This window comes from Episyrphus balteatus, chromosome 3 (genome assembly GCF_945859705.1).
Source record: "Episyrphus balteatus chromosome 3, idEpiBalt1.1, whole genome shotgun sequence".
NCBI classification, from domain to species: domain Eukaryota; kingdom Metazoa; phylum Arthropoda; class Insecta; order Diptera; family Syrphidae; genus Episyrphus; species Episyrphus balteatus.
Window position 1 is genome coordinate 115,402,912 of NC_079136.1, and position 19,357 is coordinate 115,422,268.

General features: G+C 31.5%; 1 protein-coding gene across 3 annotated transcripts; it reads left to right on the forward strand.

Annotated features, from left to right (window-relative positions):
- Positions 1-1,177: 1,177 nt before the first annotated feature.
- Positions 1,178-14,552, forward strand: LOC129913066 (ubiquitin carboxyl-terminal hydrolase 3-like). 3 transcript variants are annotated; one of them, XM_055991481.1, is made up of 9 exons: positions 1,182-1,340; positions 1,776-2,142; positions 12,055-12,199; positions 12,264-12,522; positions 12,577-13,018; positions 13,151-13,446; positions 13,505-13,647; positions 13,714-13,860; positions 13,922-14,552. In XM_055991481.1, exons 1-9 carry the CDS (start codon positions 1,248-1,250, stop codon positions 14,103-14,105), a joined length of 2,076 nt encoding a protein of 691 aa, XP_055847456.1. In that variant the 5' UTR covers positions 1,182-1,247; the 3' UTR covers positions 14,106-14,552. The 3 variants fall into 3 exon arrangements, with proteins under 3 accessions (XP_055847455.1, XP_055847457.1, XP_055847456.1); XM_055991480.1 differs by having other exon boundaries at positions 1,178-1,340; positions 12,577-13,446; XM_055991482.1 differs by having other exon boundaries at positions 1,178-2,142; positions 12,577-13,446.
- The last annotated feature ends 4,805 nt before the right edge of the window (positions 14,553-19,357 follow it).

Here is a 19,357-nt window from a genome sequence, read left to right on the forward strand (position 1 = left end):
TTTTTTTTTTTATTTTAACTCCGAAGTGGGAAGGCCATTACATCCATGTTGGATGCAGACAAAAATTTTCATATGGCCATGGCATCCATGTTGGATTCAAAAATTTTTTTTTTCACAAAAAAACCAAAAATTATCTGTATCTTAGCTACATTTTAAGACCATGACCATTAACATTAGTTGCGTCGTTCTTGTGTTATAAGCGCTTGAAGGTAGCCATATTGAATTTTCTTTCGATTTTTTAAAAATCAAATGTGAAAACTTTTTTATTTTTATTTCTAATTTTTCGAAAAAACTTTGGTAATTTTATCTACATATCTGTTCAACAATCTTATCAGGATCCATTTAAGACTTTTATCTGAAAAGTGCATTGCGTATATTTTGAGATATTAACATTTCAATGCAACCATGTCAAACAAATTTTTGATTATTTTTTTCTATGAGAGTTTTTTTCAAACCTCGTTTTCTCCGCTTTTTTTTTTTGTTAATATTTTCAGATATTTTTGTATGAACACAACAAATAAAGAACCTTGGCACTACTGTTTTTATCGAGAGAAAGTAAAATCTGGATAATTATCTGGATTTTTCAAAAATCTATACAGATAAATTTTTTGTTGTTTTTAACACGTAAATTGTTTTGATTTCAAAAATCTCGATGTCGTTTTTTTGCACAAAATCTATATATATAAACAAAAAAACACACCTATTATCTCACTTAAAATGTTAAAATTAATTAGCTATAATTTTTGACTGTCATAGATCAACTTTAAAAATATAGAAAAATTTTAATTCAATTTATAAGTTCAAGTGACCTCAACTCCAAAAATTTATAATTTCCATCATTACTGTACCATATTCCGAATCACCCATTTTTACTAAAATTGTACTAGATTATCAGATTTGACCATCAGCTGAGTGCGAGAAGGCAAGAAGTAAACAAGTCTGCAAAATATGAAAAAAAAGAACGAGACAAACATAAAAACTTTATAGAATATCCATTTTCCAATTTATTCATTGATATTGTTGTCTGCATTTTTGTGTCGAAAAATATTATTAAAATTCCATTTCCATTCCAATATTCGATTTTCTCAAAATTTTCTATTATTTACTATTCAATTCCTTAAATCAAGAGGGTTTCCTTCTATATAAAACTTTTATTGATAAATGAGAAGAAAAAAAAAAAAAACTATACACTTGCTATAAAAATGAAACAAAACAATTAGAAACAATCACTATCTATTTCATTTTATATGTGTGTAGAAAAAACAAGGAAACAATTTATCCATTCTGTCTGTTGTGCTGTTCTGTTCGTTTCGTTCATTGTACCCCAGCCCAGAGAGAAGGTACAAGGAGTACAAACAGTATAGAAAAAAAAAGTGAAAAATTAAATAAATACAAAAAAATATATTCTTTTTATATAAAAAACTAAATTTAATTGTGAATTATAAATTTTAAAAGTCTCACAAATTCCATAAAAAAAGAAACAAAACAACACAAAAAAAGAAAAGAGCCACAGGAGAAGATACAAAAAAAAATCCAAGAACCTAGCAAAAAAAAAAAAAACACAAGACAGAAAGAGATAGAAAACAGAAAAACAGCTTGTGCGTGACAAGTTGCAAAAATTTCTTCTCTTCTTTCTCATGTTCCACACTTCTTCTCTCGGACCGAGTTGAGAAAAAAATAATTTGCATATTCTCCAAATCTCCACTAAATTTATTAGACCGCAGCTCTTTTTTCTTCTTCGTAATTTTTTTTTTTTGTTTTAATTTTGTCCTCAGAGTCGTTTGTGTCCTCTTCTCAATTTGGAGTTAGAATTTCTAATTAAGAAAAAACAAGGACTTGCAAGTTTAGTTATGGACTGCCCGCATTTAAATGACAATTGCAAGATAAATCGGGGATTAATTCGATCAAAAAAGTGTCAGCTGATTGATGGACGTTGCACGACAACGACAACTAACACCAACCCCAATCAAACAACACCTTCAACGGAAAGTGGTGGTGGGGTCGGGGTGGTTCTTGTGGCAGCAGACAGCACCAGCAACAGCAGTGGTTCCGTCCTGCCGCTGCCGGTGGTGGTTACACCCGCCGTCACCGTCAGTGGCCAACATCAAAGCCAACAGCAGCAGAAATTATGGAAATGTTCAGGTAAAAACAAGTCACTCCTAATTTTGAGGAGCCACCTATTTTGTATGTTCTCTTTTCTTTCTGATGTGTGTGATTGGGGAAGGTCATTCAATAGATTCAGTTCCTTTTTTTTGCAAACAGATAAAATTTATACGTGATTATGTGAAAATCGATAGTTTTGGGTTGTTTGAGACTATTAGAGACTGTTTTTTGCTTTTAGTTTGTGTTTCTTGGAGGGTCTTTGTGGGTTCATAGTTTGTGGTGTAATTGTGGCATATTTTGGTGGAATGGAAAAGTTTTTTAAAAGTCTTTGCTGGGCTGGCTGATTTGATTAGCCCCCGAGCATAAGTAAGTGATATGAAAGACGACTTTTCGCTTAGACTGAAGAAATAAGAATAAACGAGACGAACAGTTAGGCAAAGTTGTGTACCTTTTGATTTTGGTATTGAATTTATAATTTTTTTTTCTTTCATTTTATTTAATTGCAAACTGAGAACCAGCCAGCAGAGACCCAGAGAGCATCGCGCAAGAGACAGGTTATTTTTTTTTTATTTTCGTTGTGTTGCCTTTATTTTCGTCGCCTCGTCTGTTCTTTTCCGAATTATGGTGGTGGTTGTGTAGATAGTGTCATATTATTATGGAGAGATGTTTGCGTGGAAGTCTCCACGAATAAGCAAAACAAATTTAGTACAATTTCTTTTATTTTTTTGTGCTTCTTCATTTCTAATTTTGTGGGTGGGGAATGTTTTGGGAAATGAGCTTTGTACCTACCTAGGTGCTAGGTAGAGGTAGGTGATGCATGATGATGCTCAAGGAAAGGTTGATGTGGAATGAAGTTTGTAGATAGTCCTAGGTGCTAGGATATAATAGTGGTTCCTAATTGATTTTAAATTTATATCATAAAATAATTTCCTTTAGTGGGTTCATAAATGTTTTGGGAAAGCGTTTTGATGTGCATGATGCTAGTAGTATAGGGTAAAGGCACCAGTATCCGGACAGTGTTAGTATCCGGACACTTTGTGTTTTGTTTGCGATTAATAGGTAAATCGTGAGGTTGTGAAAATGATTTTGTGTAAGAAAAAAATGTGGAAGCATTTGCAAAAAGTAAGAAAATTGAGACCTGTTTATTAATTTTATTATACACTGCGCGTGACTTGAATAAAAACAACATTTTTCCTTTAGAAAATAGCGATTGGAGCTTTGGTGAGGTAACTTAGTAGATTTTTGGTTTTGCATTTTCAAAGAGGAACTTTTAACAAACAATGTTGTAAAAACAAAAAACCCAAAACAGAAACCGTATGGCTACTAGTTGCGTTTTTTTCGCATAACTTCACAAAAAACAGTGTTTTTTTTTGCGTCACTTGAATAGAAACAAGCTCTTAAATTAGATAAAAATGATGAAAAATCATGAACAACACTAATTTTAGTAAAGCAGTATTAAACTTTGACATTATTTGCACATTATATCCAATTGTGGGCTACGAGCTACAATTAGGCACCACAGAAAATGCATAAATAGAATTTAATATTGAAAATGCACTTTACTGTACACAATCGTGGACCTAATTGGAGAAAGTGATAAAAGTGTTTGGTAACTTCTTACAAATTAAGAAAATGACATTTTCTACAATTTAAGGATTGAATAAGTGAAATAAACTTTCGTGTTCGTCCGGAATGCATCTGTTTTGTTTTTTTTGCGTTGTTTTTTTCTGGAACTATCCTTGTGCAATCTCTAAGACGGTTGTTTTTCCACGTTCCTAAACTTCCCAAGAGCTTCTACCATTATTTCTTTGTAAAAGTTTGCATCTTTTTTCGAAGCGTGAAGCTTCAATTTTTCTATTGCACATCATAAAAAAAAGTGTATTACTATAACACATTTTAGTGCCCTTTGGTGGCGATGCGATGAAAGTTATTCTTTCATAAACCAATAAAATAGGACTAATATTAAAGTGGTCCATCTGAGTTGGTATGTTTTCCTTTGAAAAACCACTCTTTGAAAAACCTCACTTCTTTTCAGTTCGAATGTAACTATAAAATAGTTAACTTTTTTGTAATCTTAGTAGAACTTAAAATGTTGTTATTTTGCATTTTGAGGCTTTTTTAATGTGGTGCACCTTTTATAACTTCCATGATAGAACAAACTAGAGCCTACTATTGCACGTGTATTAAGGTACACGTGCTACACGTGTATTTAAATAATTCGTGCCGAAGCACGTGTATTTGTAAATACACGTGTATTTATATTTACACGTGTATTTATATTTACACGTGTAAATAGCGTTCGAACAGGTAGATTTGGTGGCGATTTCCTAAAATATGTATTATATTGAATGAAAAGGATATTGTTCAGGTTTTTGCGGTTATTGGCTAGATTTACACATTGAAATTACACGGAAAATTTAATTGGAAATTCTTATTCAACCCTAGCCATATAAATCTTGGAAAAAAATTTTGACCCGATTCCCATTATCGTATCGAACTGAACTTTGTACACATAGTCAGCTATTACATGAAGCCTCAAGAGGCGCGCCTCTTTTCAAAACTAATGAGTGCAAAAGAGAAAGAAGATAAAACAAAAAATTATCCGACAGGAGAGTCGTGGGCCAAAATTCCGAGACTCTTTTTTGACGTTTCTTTTTCCACTCTTTCTTTTTTCAACATTCCCTTTCATTTCTTTTTGCTTCTTGGTGGAATACAACAACAACAATACTTAAATTAAAAGAGAAATGTCAAATTTAATAGTACGCGCCTCACAGAATGATTATCAAAAGAAAATTCGAAAAAAGAGTCAAGCCTCTTGAGGCTTCATGTAATAGCTGACATATGAAGTTTGGATTGCAACGCAATATTTTGGGGTCCGAACTCAGGGGAGGGGCATTGGGGGGTTGAAACACCCCAAATCTATTTTATCCCATTCTAAATATCGCAAAAGCTTTTGTAGGTAAATTGCAAGAGAGGGGCTTTGGGAGCTCATACCACCCAAGCAAATTATCATCTTCTTTCAAATATTATACGACTAAAAAGTAAAAAAATAAAGCAGATTAGATTAGATTACCAAGCAACAAAACATATAAAATAATTAAATTGACTCCATGGAGTCCCTTTAAATGCCGTCCAAGGGCTCCGGTTGTTCCACCGGGACAAGAAAAACGGTTGTTTTGTTGTGAACTACATAAGTCACAGTAGGCATTTGTCCCTTCTCGGTGGGCATATTGCCATACCCAACTCCTTGGCTTCATATTTTAGTTTTATTTTAAAATTTATTTTGATTGAATTTGTCGCTTTATTTATAAAACACCTTTTACACTTTCACTATGAACTTAGTAAACCATATGATCTTCAAATAAACGGTGATTAACAAAAAAAAAAAAAAAACATGTAACAGTTGGTACACTTTCTTCTGAGAAAGACACAGTAGGCAATATGCAAATATATCTTGGAAAAATTTATTAGCTTTTTTTTAATGAAAAGGCACATCATTATTTTTAATTTTTGAATAAATTATTTATAAGGTCTTCAAAAAGTTCAAATACTATTTTTCCAATTCGAACTATTTATTTGCACAATAATCTTCAGTTGTTTAGTTTTAAAAACTTTTATTTTACCCCCAAAAAGCAAAAAAATCATTTTGTTTCGTATTTACACGTGTAAATATAAATACACGTGTATTTAATAAATACACGTGTAAATAAGATACACGTGTAAACGTTTTTTAGATACACGTGTACACGTGTATCGGGTACACGTGTAATTAAATACACGAACAAAATCGTAGGCTCTAGAACAAACCAACACATTATCGCACTAACACCACGTTTTTGACCGATTTTAGCGGCAAAGTGAAGGAAATTTCAGCTAGTTTTAAAATTATTTTTTCTCTGCTCTTGATTTGGGTCTCGCATGTCTTATTTTTTTTTATTCAATCACTAGTTTACGATATGTTAAAAATATTCTCATCCAAATTTGGCAAATTTTCCAATATCAATATCCAATTGGTTATAATGTGCAAATAATGTCAAAGTTTAATACTGCTTTACTTAAATTAGTGTTGTCCATGATTTTTCATCATTTTTATCTAATTTAAGAACTTGTTTCTATTCAAGTGACGCAAAAAAAAAACACTGTTTTTTGTGAAGTTATGCGAAAAAACGCAACTTGTAGCCATACGGTTTCTGTTTTGGGTTTTTTGTTTTTACAACAAGTTCCTCTTTGAAAATGCAAAACCAAAAATCTACTAAGTTACCTCACCAAAGCTCCAATGGCTATTTTCTAAAGAAAAAATGTTGTTTCTATTCAAATGACGCGCAGTGTAAAAGGAAATTGTTAGTTTTGAGTAAATGTGATACATTTTGATAATTGAAAAAAATAGTTAAACAAATTTTTTTTTTATTATAATTTTTAGTGTACTTTAGACTTTTTTTAGACACAATGTCCGGATACTGAAAATATGAGGGAAAAGGAAAAATCGCTTTTTTAGGCTCTTAAATTGTAGTTTGCAACATATTTTGGGTTTTAATGCAAGATAATTGCATTTCTCTCTCAATGTTTTTTTGTATTCGGACAGAGTTACCTAAGTTAAAATATGTGTGTCCGGATACTGAAAAACTAGATTCAGTTTTCGGACACCCTTGTTTTTATTGTAATTTTAAGTATTTTGTACCTTTTAACTTGCTATCTTATAAGGAATAAATTGAGAAAACATTTCAAAGACCATAGAGGATACAAGAATTTATATAAATCCAATTCTAGCTTTGAGAGAAGCTGAAAACATTAGTTGGCAAGGAACAGCAGTTTTTAGACAAGAAAGCATTATAAAATGGTTTGAATAGCTCTAAAATTATTTGAAAAGTATTGGCCAGGAACATATTTCCATTTATGACTCAAGTATGATATTAAATGGCGATAAAACCAGCTTTTCTCTCTACCCAAAGACTAGCAAAGTTATACACGGAGAAAACATAACGCCAGGGATAACTTTACTTCTGGTATATTTAATCATAATATAGTTAAATATATTAGAAATTAGTTAAATGTACCAGAAATAAAGTTAAATATACCAGCGAAACCTTTTTTGAGTATGTTGCAAACTGCGGACACAAACGTTGCTTGATGACAAATAAACAAAAGTCTCAAGTTGAGTGAATTTTGTTCCAAAAATCTAGTTATTTTGTACGCATTGCCATCGAAAACAACCCACATCATCTTGTCGGCTGATGTTAGAGTGGGTGTTTTCATAAACGTCGGAAATCTGCGTCTGTCCAATCGTCTTTCTGCTTTGCTGCATTAATGAACACACCAATTCTGCAGAATGTTTGCAGGCCTGCGTTGGTACAATTTTCAGCAGTCACTGAGTGTTCATAAACGTCAGAAAAAAAATTTTTTTTAAATTACCACAGAATGAGTTTTGTTTAAGCAAAAAAATATTTCTTTTTCAGTCCCCGAAAATATTGTTTTTAATAACACGAAAAATTTGTAAACCGTGTTACATTAGGGTGGCTAAAAAAAAATAATAAAAACACCGAGTAGTTCACATTTAAAACAAATTATCCATGGAAAAAATATTTTTAATTAGGGTGTTCAAGAAAGTTTTTTTATGCGTTTGAAAAAAAAAAATGATTTTTAGTGCACAGAAAGTTTGTTAAGTGCGTTTTTGCTATAGAATTATTAAATTCATGCCGAATTAATTAAATTGAATTTGGTTGAATTCCAATCGTAAATGTTAAATACACCATTTTTCTGAGCCCCCTTATTTTCTGAGCTACCCCAATTTTACATTATATTTCATAAACCATGTTTTACAAACTTTTTCTGCAGTGAAAAATAATTTTTTTTGTAATTAATTAAAAAAAAAAAAATTTGAACCACCCTAATGGAAATTTTTTTTTCTTCGATAATTTGGTCAAAACAATATCCACGTTGATTTTTTTGGAATTCTTCAAGCAACTGTGGAAGATAACATTTTTTAGAGCCACCCTGATACGAAAAAAATTAATATAAACTTATTATCTCAAAAAACACGATTTAGAAATTTTCTGTGTCATTAAAATTTAAATTTTTGAAACATGCAAAAAGAAACATTTTTTGCACCACCCTAATTAATATGTTTGCTTTTCATTTTTTTTTAACAATATTTACATTTATTAACAAAAAAAAATCGAATCAAGAGTCAAATAAATTTCTTCTTGAGTTCTGCAGCAATAAAATTTTGGCTGCGCAATCTGCCCGATGTTGACGACATACTGACGTTTATGAACAGCAGAACTGCAGTTGGACTTAGTTAGTCCGATCGCAGATTTGACTTTATGAACACGACTAACGCAGGCCTAAGTTAGGCAGACGTTTATGAAAACACCCTGTCTTTAAACCCCCTAATCTGATTAGGATGCAAAAAATGTAGGCCAAGCACTTTGAAACTGAAGTTTTCACCACTTTTAAATGAAGCAGTATAATAAAAAATATGGATATGGTGGTAACAATGTAATGTTATTGAGGAATGAGGACCCCTAAATTTTGTTGTCATCTTCAGTATTCAGTAACTATGAATTCTGGAAATATTCGATCCGTGCTTCAATCTATCTCTAAGCCTACCAATTTTGACAATTCCTTCGGTTCCGAACGAAGTTTCAATTTCATCCCAAGAACCATCGTTTTAACATAAACTTACCTAAGTCCTTATTTATAATTGTTTTAACGACAACTTTACTAAGAAAAGTGGATTGTTACCCTAATTATAAGAACTATTTTGTCGTTTGTTTCGTAGGTACCCAATCAAAAAAGTACCTATAGGATTTTTTTAAACTGAAATTAATTATTATTAATTCTTTTTACAAATATAAGCTGTAAATGTGTCCTTGTTGTTAATTGCTTAGTGATTAGTTTTATTAAAAACAATTCTAACCTTTAAAAGTACATACCAAACTATTTTTTTTTTTTTTTTCAACTAATAATTGTTTTAGAAAATTTTTTTGTATATTAGAGTAATGTTCATATTTTTTTTTTTTCAAAAACAAAGATTTTTTATTTCATAAAAACGAAAAAAGAACCATAAACTCATACAAAATTATCGTGTCCGGATACTAAAATAAATTTGTCCGGAAACTAAATTTTGCGTCACTAGTGCAAATCGAACTTTTTTTTTATTATTTTTATTTTTAAATATTATAATGTTTTATTTAAAAATTATGTGATTGTAACATTATTACAAAAATGCCAAACTTTAAGAAATTACCAAAATATTAGCTATAGCTTGAATAGCAATAAAACTATTCAACGTCGAAGTTCAAAAGTACCTTAACTGTCCGGATACTAGTGCCTTTACCCTATCTTGGGTTTGAAATGTATTATCTATTGAGAAAGGATCCAATTAAAATGTACAAGAAAAAGGCTTCTTTTATGTTCGATGGGTGCAATTAAGAATTAGAATCATGTTTTGATGGGTGGAAAGAATGAGAAGCATTACAGACAACTTCTCGAGAGAAGCGAGAGTACTAATGTTCAAAGCGTTCTTGATTTCCAATTAGAGTTGAAGTATAACCAAAATGTAAATAGGCAGTTTAATAGTTATGTGCATCTTGTTTCTACACAAATAAAAAGAAGCATGAAATCGTTTCGGATGTAACATATTTTGCGTTTCGAACCGAAAGAGTCGCAATTTTTGAGTGGGGTTGTCAGCCCAACGTATTTTATTACCTCAACAACATACCACACCAATAAGTAGTAAAAGTTGGATTTTTAATATTTTTTAAAGCCTTTTGTTGAAAAAAATGTCAATAAACGGCTTATATGAATTATTGAGATATATTTGGTTTTTCATCATTAAAAATGATAACTACTTACCTTTGTTTGTTCATTAACCCTCTGTTGTCCGGAGCAAAACAAAAAATTTTAAATTTATGTTAAGCTAATAACAGCAAATCTTATCACTTTAACATGTTTCAATATTCCATAGATTGCGCAAGGATTGCAATCTAAGTTTAACCACATATAAAATTAAAAATAGAATACCTATCTTCGATTTATTTGGGAGAAAATATAGCAAATCAGCCATAGTTCCCAAACATAAACTTAGAAACAACCAAGATTTAAGAATTCAATGATTAAGAACAACAAGAAGACAATGAATAATACAATATAAATGTACTTTAAAACGTTCATCACCCTTCGGGATCTTATCAAATCTGCAGAAACTGTTTTTGAATTTGAAAGAAATACATATTTTGAATTATAAAAAGTTAAATTTTCATTGCTACTAAATTAATGTAAATAAAATGCACGACTGGGGTCGCACTTACTTGCTCTTATGGTTAAAGTTACTCTAATGTTGAAAATTTTTACTAAACAAAATTAAGAAAAATTTATAATTTGATTTTTTAAGAAATTTCATAGAAAATGACAAAAAATAAATAAAATCTGTTTTTATAATTATGTAATTAAACACTGTTTTAAGTGATCTTTTACACAAAACCAAGTATGCCATTTGATTTCTTGTATAAAAAAAAGAATTTTTAGAAAAAAACTTTGAAAATCGTTGGAGCCGTTTTTTTAAATTTTTATTATAGAGGTTTCACAGTTGAAACGGGCCAAGTCAAAAAAAGAAAACAATTCAAATCTAGTGTCAAAATTTGCACAAGGTTTTACTCTACTAACGTCTTTCATTAGTGTTTCGATTCGAATTTTCATTTGTTCAAAAAAAATATTTAGCATAAGAATCAATGGAAACGTATTTACTTTAACTCATTATATCTCCGAATTCTTTTTCTGTGACTTGGTTCACTTCAGCTCTTAGCTCTCCATATATTAAAACTTTCTAACGTTTTTCAAAAATAAAAAAGGTGGTATGCCATTTTCAGAAAATATTATTAACCACATAAAAGCGAAATTTCGATAAAATTCATCAACCCGTTTTCAAAAAAATGATTTAAAAAAAAAAATTTGAAATATTTTTAAAAATCCAAAAATGTGATTTTTGAAAATTTTGTATAATTTTTAAAGTTTCTATATACAAATGGTTCAAATCGGCTGTCACGAGAAATTCATAATAAAAAAAAAAAAAAAAATGGTTCTATGGCAGCTACCGTTGATAACAGTACAATATTATATATATTGTTATTTTTCCCTGAAAAACCCTGTTTTGTTACATTTAAATTGTAATATCTTTCGTTCTAATTTCACTTTTGGAAATCTTTATACATTTTTGAACACCATACAATTTTTTTTTCGGGATGCTGCTCTGAAATAAAAGTAAGAAATTGAGTTTTTATAAAACATCAAACTGTTAATTAATTTGCAGCAAAATGGCGTATGAAATAAAAAATATTTTGATTAATTAATTATTTCCTATTATTAGGCAACGTTTTAGTGGAAGAATTGTAAAAAACAAAAATCAATTATGAGCGGAGGTAGCAAAATACTGATGCAAAGTCGGCATTTTTCGAAATTTCACAAAAACTGCATTAAATCGAAAACCGTAAGGATTTGGGGTGAACAAGTTACCAAATTCTGAGAGCCCTTAAGTTGGCCTATCAGCATATTTCGTTTGATCCATTACTTTTGGGACACCCTGTATAAAAGGTGCCTTTAGTCCTACAAAAATTTCTATTTTCACTGTAGAGAATCACCCAAGGCTGTAGCTCGAGGTACATACAGACAGGCAGAATGGCGGGACCCACTTTTTTGGCATTCTCCATCATCGTAATGTCATGTCTGATTGTTATCTCGGATTCCATTTTTTTAAGCTCTCCAGAAAAACTACAACAATTACATTTTTCTTAGACATCATTTTTGTATTGTACTACAACCAGATTCAAAAGGGATATACAGATTGGTATTCTTTTATAAAATGGCCTATTATATTATTTGTTAGCAGCTTTTGATCTCTCCAAACTCACATCCGAAACTATAGCAATGTATTTTAATTTTAATTTTCCTTTCCAGAATGCAAATCAGAGAAAAATAACTGGATATGTCTGCATTGCGGCGCAGTATTATGTGGCCGTTATGAGAAAGCTCATGCTCTGAGTCATTTTAAGGCGAAAAATCATAAAGTCTGTATGAATACTCTTGATTATTCTGTGTTTTGGTAAGTTTTTTAGATCAAAAACTGAAGCCATCACTTATCAAAATAAAAAAAAAAAACTTTCTAGTTATAAATGTGATGATTTTGTCATAAATGAAACAAATTCTGTCGAAGAAATTCGTCAAGAACTCAAAAGTGAAGATGATTCCTGTTCGGAGACATCATCTTCATCAAAATCACAACAAGAAACTGCAAGTGTTTCCTCAAATGACTCTGGCTGGGAAGACACTCCAAAACCAGGTAGAAAACTGCGACCACGTAAGCGAACAATTTCAAGTGAAAGTGGTGATAGTGCAGCGACACCCAAAAGGAAGTCACTTCGAAAGGTTTGCTATAAAGAAAAAAAAATGAAACATCTCAAAAAAATGTTTCTTTTGTAGGTTGTAGGATTAAGGAATTTAGGCAACACTTGCTTTATGAATTCTGTTCTACAATCGCTAAGCCACATCAAAGAGTTTAGTTGTTATTTTAATGCACTTCCTTGTCTAGAGCCAAGTGGCAAACAAAAACAACAACGTGTCTATTGTTCACGTAGTCTAAAAGAAAGCATGAGCGATGCAAATGTTGTAGAAGAACTCCGCAAAGTCTTGTTAAATCTCAGCAAGGGTGGTGATGGCTCCAAAGCGATATCACCTGAATGTCTCTTTTTGGTCATTTGGAAGGTAGTTCCTCAATTCCGTGGTCATCGTCAACATGATGCCCATGAATTCTTACGCTACATGCTGGACAGATTACATACCGAATTGCAACACCTCAGCATCGATGTAACACCTCTGTTGGCTGCTGCCGAGGGCAAAACTCCAACAATCATAGGAAGCAATGGTAAGTCCATCGCTTATGGTGGAAATGTCAATTCAATTGGTTCGTCGTGCTACAAAGATGTTGTCTCATCATCATCATCATTCACTCTATCACAATCATCATCATCTTCATCTGCATCTCCTTCTACACCAGCGAATAGCAATTACAAAGGTGGACGTAGTTCGATAGTGACAAATGTTTTCGGTGGAACCCTGCAGAGCGAAGTGCGTTGTCTAATTTGTGGCATGGAAAGCAAGAAACATGATCCTTTTCTCGATTTGTCCTTGGACATTCCAGAGAAATTCTATAAAGAATGTGTTGAATCATCATCATCGAGTAGTGGCAGCAATGGTGGAAGTTCAACATCACCATCAGGTAATAGTTCAACAGCAGAGCCAAAGGTTAAACCACTTTGTAATATCAGTGATTGCCTATCAAGTTTTACTGAGGTAAAATTAATGAATAGTAATTTGCCAGTTAGTTTATTTTACATTAAATTGTTTAAAGGTTGAAGAACTGGCCCAAAATGAGCTATACTACTGCAGTTCCTGCAAATGCAAGCAAAGGTCCACAAAACGTTTTTGGATCCGAAGGCTACCCAATGTCCTTTGTTTGCATATAAAGCGTTTTAGATGGAATAATTTTTTCAGGTAAAAATTCGATAAATTCCCAGAAAAAAAGGAAAAACTATTTATCTTTTTTTTTTGTTTTTCAAGAACCAAACTGGATTTGAGAATTTCATTTCCAATTAAATCGCTAGACATGTCCCAATATGTTCTGAATAACATGCCCGAAACAAGGAGAACCAGCCAGTCGTGTAATGTCTACGATTTGGCAGCTGTAATTGTACATCATGGAAATGGGTTTGTTTTTAATTTCGAATTGACTGTATTTGTTAAATTGTTGTATTTTTTTCATTTGCAGTTCAAGTTGTGGTCATTATACATCTTTTGCAATAAACAATGGAACTTGGTTGCATTTCAATGATCACACTGTTAAGGAAGTTCCCTCATCGGCTGTGGCCGAATGTAAACCATACATACTCTTTTACATCAGGAGAGACATTAATGGAACTACAATCAACAGTTTGAATATTAAAAACTCATGAGATTAAACAGAAAAACAAAAATACAAAAAAAAAATATGATTTAAGACAGCAAACAAAATATTTCTTAGTTAGGTTTTAAGAGACTGATTTCCCCAAAACATGCATAACATACATTAAATCCGCATTTTATAAATTTCTTTTTTGTTGTACTACTATTACCCCCCGCCCCAGATAACCTTTGTTTACATTTAATATTTCCTCCCTCTCCAATTTATGATGACAAAAACCGATTTTTCTTTTTTTTGATTATTCTCACTGTTAGTTTTGTGTTTATATAGAACAGATAAAACCGATGAAAGTATTAATTGTATATATTAAAAAAAAAAAAGAAAAAGAAGACAAAATTCTAAATGACAGATAAAAAATTTTATTAAAACAAAATAAACTACAGAAGCCCAATAGCACAGACAAAACAAAAAATAAACTTGGTCTGTTTATTTTATGATATATTATGGCAATGCAATGTTTTATTTTTTTTTTCTCTAATTATTACAATATTCACAAAATACCTAAACATGCAATGAAAAAAAAAAGAAAGAAACATGAAAAAATTGTTAAGTTTATTGTGGAGCAGAAAAAAACTATAAATTTATCTCATAGACTAGACTCATATCGAGTCTTGTTTTCTCCATTAACAAAAAAATAAAACAAACAAAATTTAAAAAAAATAACTTTTGGCAAACCCAATATTTGGAATTAAAATTGAAAATATATAAATTATTATCAAAATTATATCCCAGAAAAATAAAATATAATTAAAAAAATAAATAAAACATAAACAAAATTTAATGCAAAAAAAAAAACTATTAATTGTCCTAATAAAACAATTAAGGAAATATATTAAACGAAAGATGTTTTGAGTTTTATTTTGAAAAAAAAACAAGGAAAGTTGTTCTGGGTGCGCTGAAAATTAAATGGTGGCGTGATTTTCAAGAAAACCAGCTACAACCAAATTAGTACTTCATTAAGCACCTCAAAGTATGTATGAGAGCTATTGAATAATAATATCGTCACCGATTATCGTCTTTGACAATCATTTTGAAAATTACGAAATGAGTTCTCAAGGTATTTTGTTAGATGCCTAGGGGTGCTTTTGATGTCAAAAAAGGTTTTGTACACAAGCCGACATGCAATTTCTTTAACATCAATGAACAGTACATAACTATTACATCACTACCTGCATCGGGGGCACAAACTTTTCAAGTTAATTCAATTAATTGCTACAATTACATCAGGAAAGCTTTTGTGAGCATTGAAACAGAAGCACCTAGACTAGACTTATTAAAAGACCGACTAAACTGTCGGCCAATAGAAAGTTTGTAGTGTGCGGGGGCTCTAACCGAAACTATTTAGAGCCCCCGCACACTACAAACTTTCTATCGGCCGACAGTTTAGTCGGTCTCTTAATCAGTATCAAAATGTATGAAAGTGCGCACACTACAACGATTAAGTATCGGTCGATCAAAAAGTTTGTTTGATCGAAAAAAAAGTTTGTTTTGCTACACAATTGCCTTCAAACTAAAATGTTTCCTAGCGACCCGACTGTTTAGTCGGTTGCCTGTGCGCACACTAGGAGCCCAACCCGACTAAACTATCGGCCGATAAAAAGTCTGTAGTGTGCGGGGGCTCTTAAAGTAATGTGGTAACTCTCAGAGAGAAACCGATTGAAAATAAAGGTTGACTGTTATTTCTGTTCTCTGTCTCTGAGCTTAAAAAAGAAAAAATGTTTCTCTTGTCATTGGCTGTTTTTTTTTTTTTTTGTCTCAGAAGAAAGTTGATCATATAACAATACCTTAAAGTAAACATTTTCTTTTCTTTAATTTCTCTTCCTGGAAATAGTATTTTTAAATAAATTTACAAAAATGGCAATGTGATACCCATCGCACACTGGGGCCTACTATATGGGAGGGATGCCCATAAGTCCATTTCTTAAATTATAACTTTTACGTTTTTTTGTGTTTTATTTCATGAGTATATGTGCTTCCCTATCTTTTTCTAAGCTTTATATCATGAATTAAGCACAACAGCCTAAGAAGTGAAGCATCAAAGTGCAAAGTTTGATACCATTGATTTCATCCACTTTTAGTGGTTAATCATGGATATAATTTTTTTCTTCGTATTAAGTGAAAATAAAAATAACTAAAAATTATCAGCTATGGGCCAAGGTAAGTAGAGTTCACTGAAGTGTTTTTTAGAATTATACTTTTTAAAATATCAGAGATATTTGAGGCTAAAGTCGGAGGTCTTTTTTCGAGAAATTATCGATTTTCATGGAAATGCGCAAGGTTCTTTTGAAACTATTGCCTGTTTATAATGCATATAGGTACTCTTAACATAAAACTGAACTCAAAAGTAAACGCCTCCTGCGCATTTCCATGAAAATCGATAATTACTCGAAAAAAGACCTCCGACTTTAGCCTCAAATATCTCAGATATTTTAAAAAGTATAATTCTAAAAAACACTTCAGTGAACTCTACTTACCTTGGCCCATAGCTGATAATTTTTAGTTATTTTTATTTTCACTTAATACGAAGAAAAAATTTTTATCCATGATTAACCACTAAAACTGGATGAAATCAATGATATCAAACTTTGCACTTTGATGCTTCACTTCTTAGGCTGTTGTGCTTAATTCATGATATAAAGCTTAGAAATAGATAGGGAAGCACATATACTCATGAAATAAAACAAAAAAAAAAGTAAAAGTTATAATTTAAGAAATGGACTTATGGGCATCCCTCCAATATAGTAGGCCCCAGTGTGCATCGCTTAATGGTGAGTATTTTTTTATTAAGTCTATTTTTCTGCAGATATTGTTACTTTCCAGAACAGAAATGGGAAAGAAATTACTAATTCTAAGTTTTTTAGCTCTATATGGAAGATTTTAAGTTTAATTAAATTTTTTACGAAACTCACCGCGTATTTATAAGAAATATTTAATTTTATTTCTTCGCCCCCCCCAACGCTTCGAAGAACTTTCAAGCTTCGTGGTCACGGGATTACAATGGGTTTGATGGATGTTGTTAAATGTTATTGTTTGTTCTCGATCGCACACGCAAGTTGTACCTGTGCGTAGTTGTTGGTGCATTTTCTATTGCAGTGGGTGATGACGGGTTTTGTTCTTCTTGAATTGAACTTGTGTAGTCTTGTGTACACACAACGCTCACGACGCACGTCAGCTACTTCTGTGTTCATTCTTGTTGGTTTAAGCTTGCTTATCAGTGGGTCCCATGTTGTTGATAGTTTGAAGCTAGAATCGCGGTTGAAATTCTTGTGTTTTTTTATTTCTATAGCTTCTCTTACTATGCTGGGTACATAAAATCTTTGCGGCAATCGATTTGATTTGGGCTTCCATGCTCTTTGTCTTGAGCTGTTACCATTCTTTTTTAAAGTCATGTCTACATACTCTAATTCCTCTTGTAGGTGATCAGGATCACATATTTTGTGTGCACGGTTTACTAGTGCCGATACTACAGACGTGAAATTAGAAGGATGGTGATGAGACGTGGCATGGAGATTTCTGTCTGTATGAGTGTTTTTTCTATATACTGTATGTCCAATAGAACCATCATATCATTTTATCAACTTTACATCCAAAAAGGCCAAACAATTTTCTTTTTCTATTGTGAATTTAACCTTTTCATGTATCGAGTCGAGAGGATTTTATACCGTTGTACGTGTATCGATATCGAATACCTGTTTGGATGACTAGTAGCTTTGAAAGTAAAATATTTCAATAAGAAAAAAGGTGCACATACGCCACAGTGACTGTTTAAAATTGAACTGAAGATTTTCTAGTTTTTACTGCTGACCAAAAAATAATCGGCCCTAGCGATAAACATATGTATGAGGCAATTTGTAGAAGACATCATTATTAAAGTTCGGAAAGGTGCCGAAAGTTTGCAATAAAAAAAAATATTTATTTAAAAAGTACTCAAAGCAAAAAAAAATAATTCCTTTTATAGAAAATCACAAAATCCAGCTGAAAGTCCCTAATGTTTATGCTGTACGCGAAAAACGCTATTTTGACATTTTCCATATTTCTCAAATGTAAATGTCTTAAAAAATTTTCCATTTTTTTTTCCAAATGTAAATATGTCTTCTAAACGATTGTTCGTAGAAGTGTCATAATCTTTTTGGTAGGGAATCTCTAATCTCATACAGCTGCTATTCGATTCAATTGGCTTTGAAAAACTTATCTTTTGATTGCAAAGCGTTATTTCCGGCAGTTTGCAAAATAGGTTTGGTAAACTTTAAAAAGACCGATATTTTCCGCCTTTCAGACATGCTTTTCGTTGCAGACATGGGATTGATGGGGACTTTTCGCAATACAAGGTTTCTACCAATTTATAAAATTTCACAATTATTTCTCCAACACTTTTCTTAATGTAAGAGTTACAGAAACCTACTTTAACTAAACTGATCAAATAGTTGATAACGAAAAACAGTTGCTCCTTTGAAAAAAAAAAAATCAAAGGACAGGAAATATGTAGGACTAAATAATTAAGTCTACGTCATGTTCTGGACGAAAACTTAGAAAGACGTGTAAAACAAGTAAGGGAAATTTTTCTAGGATGTAATAAAATCTATAAATTTGAAAGACTGTTTTTCCAGCTAACTAATCAGAGACTTGAAACTTGACACAAATTTTTAGTTCCACACGTTCTAAATCAAAAGTATGTATATCGTTTTACGAATGCATGGCTTACATACGATTTAGTTGTTCTAATGATGAATTCCAAAAACATTCACAAATATAAAAAAAAAACAGTCACAGATAGATTCTGTGCTGTTTTTTTTTTTTTTTTTGATTCGTAACAAGGCAACTACATGATGTAGGGTAGTACCTAGACCGCAAAACAGACTCAATAATTCGTGTATGACTCATTATATGGGGATCACTTTCACCTCGCAGCGAATTGAGAAAGTTTCTCCTCCCAGTTTGATGTCAGCCGTAGAGTTGCACAAGTTGAATGTCTGGTAGTATACACCGACTGGCAAAAGTAAAAATGTTTTAACTTTTTAAACTCTCCATAGTGAGACCTTTAAACTGAAAAAATACAAAATTACTCAAGACCTCCTTTTTTTTGAAACATTTACAAGTTAAATAATTAATTTTATTTTTTTTTTGTTTTAAAAGTTATTGTACACACTTACATTAGTTTAGTACATTGTACAATTTTTTTTTTTTATTTTTTTGTATATTTATTTATAAATATATACTTTTCAAATACAACTACATCTATATACT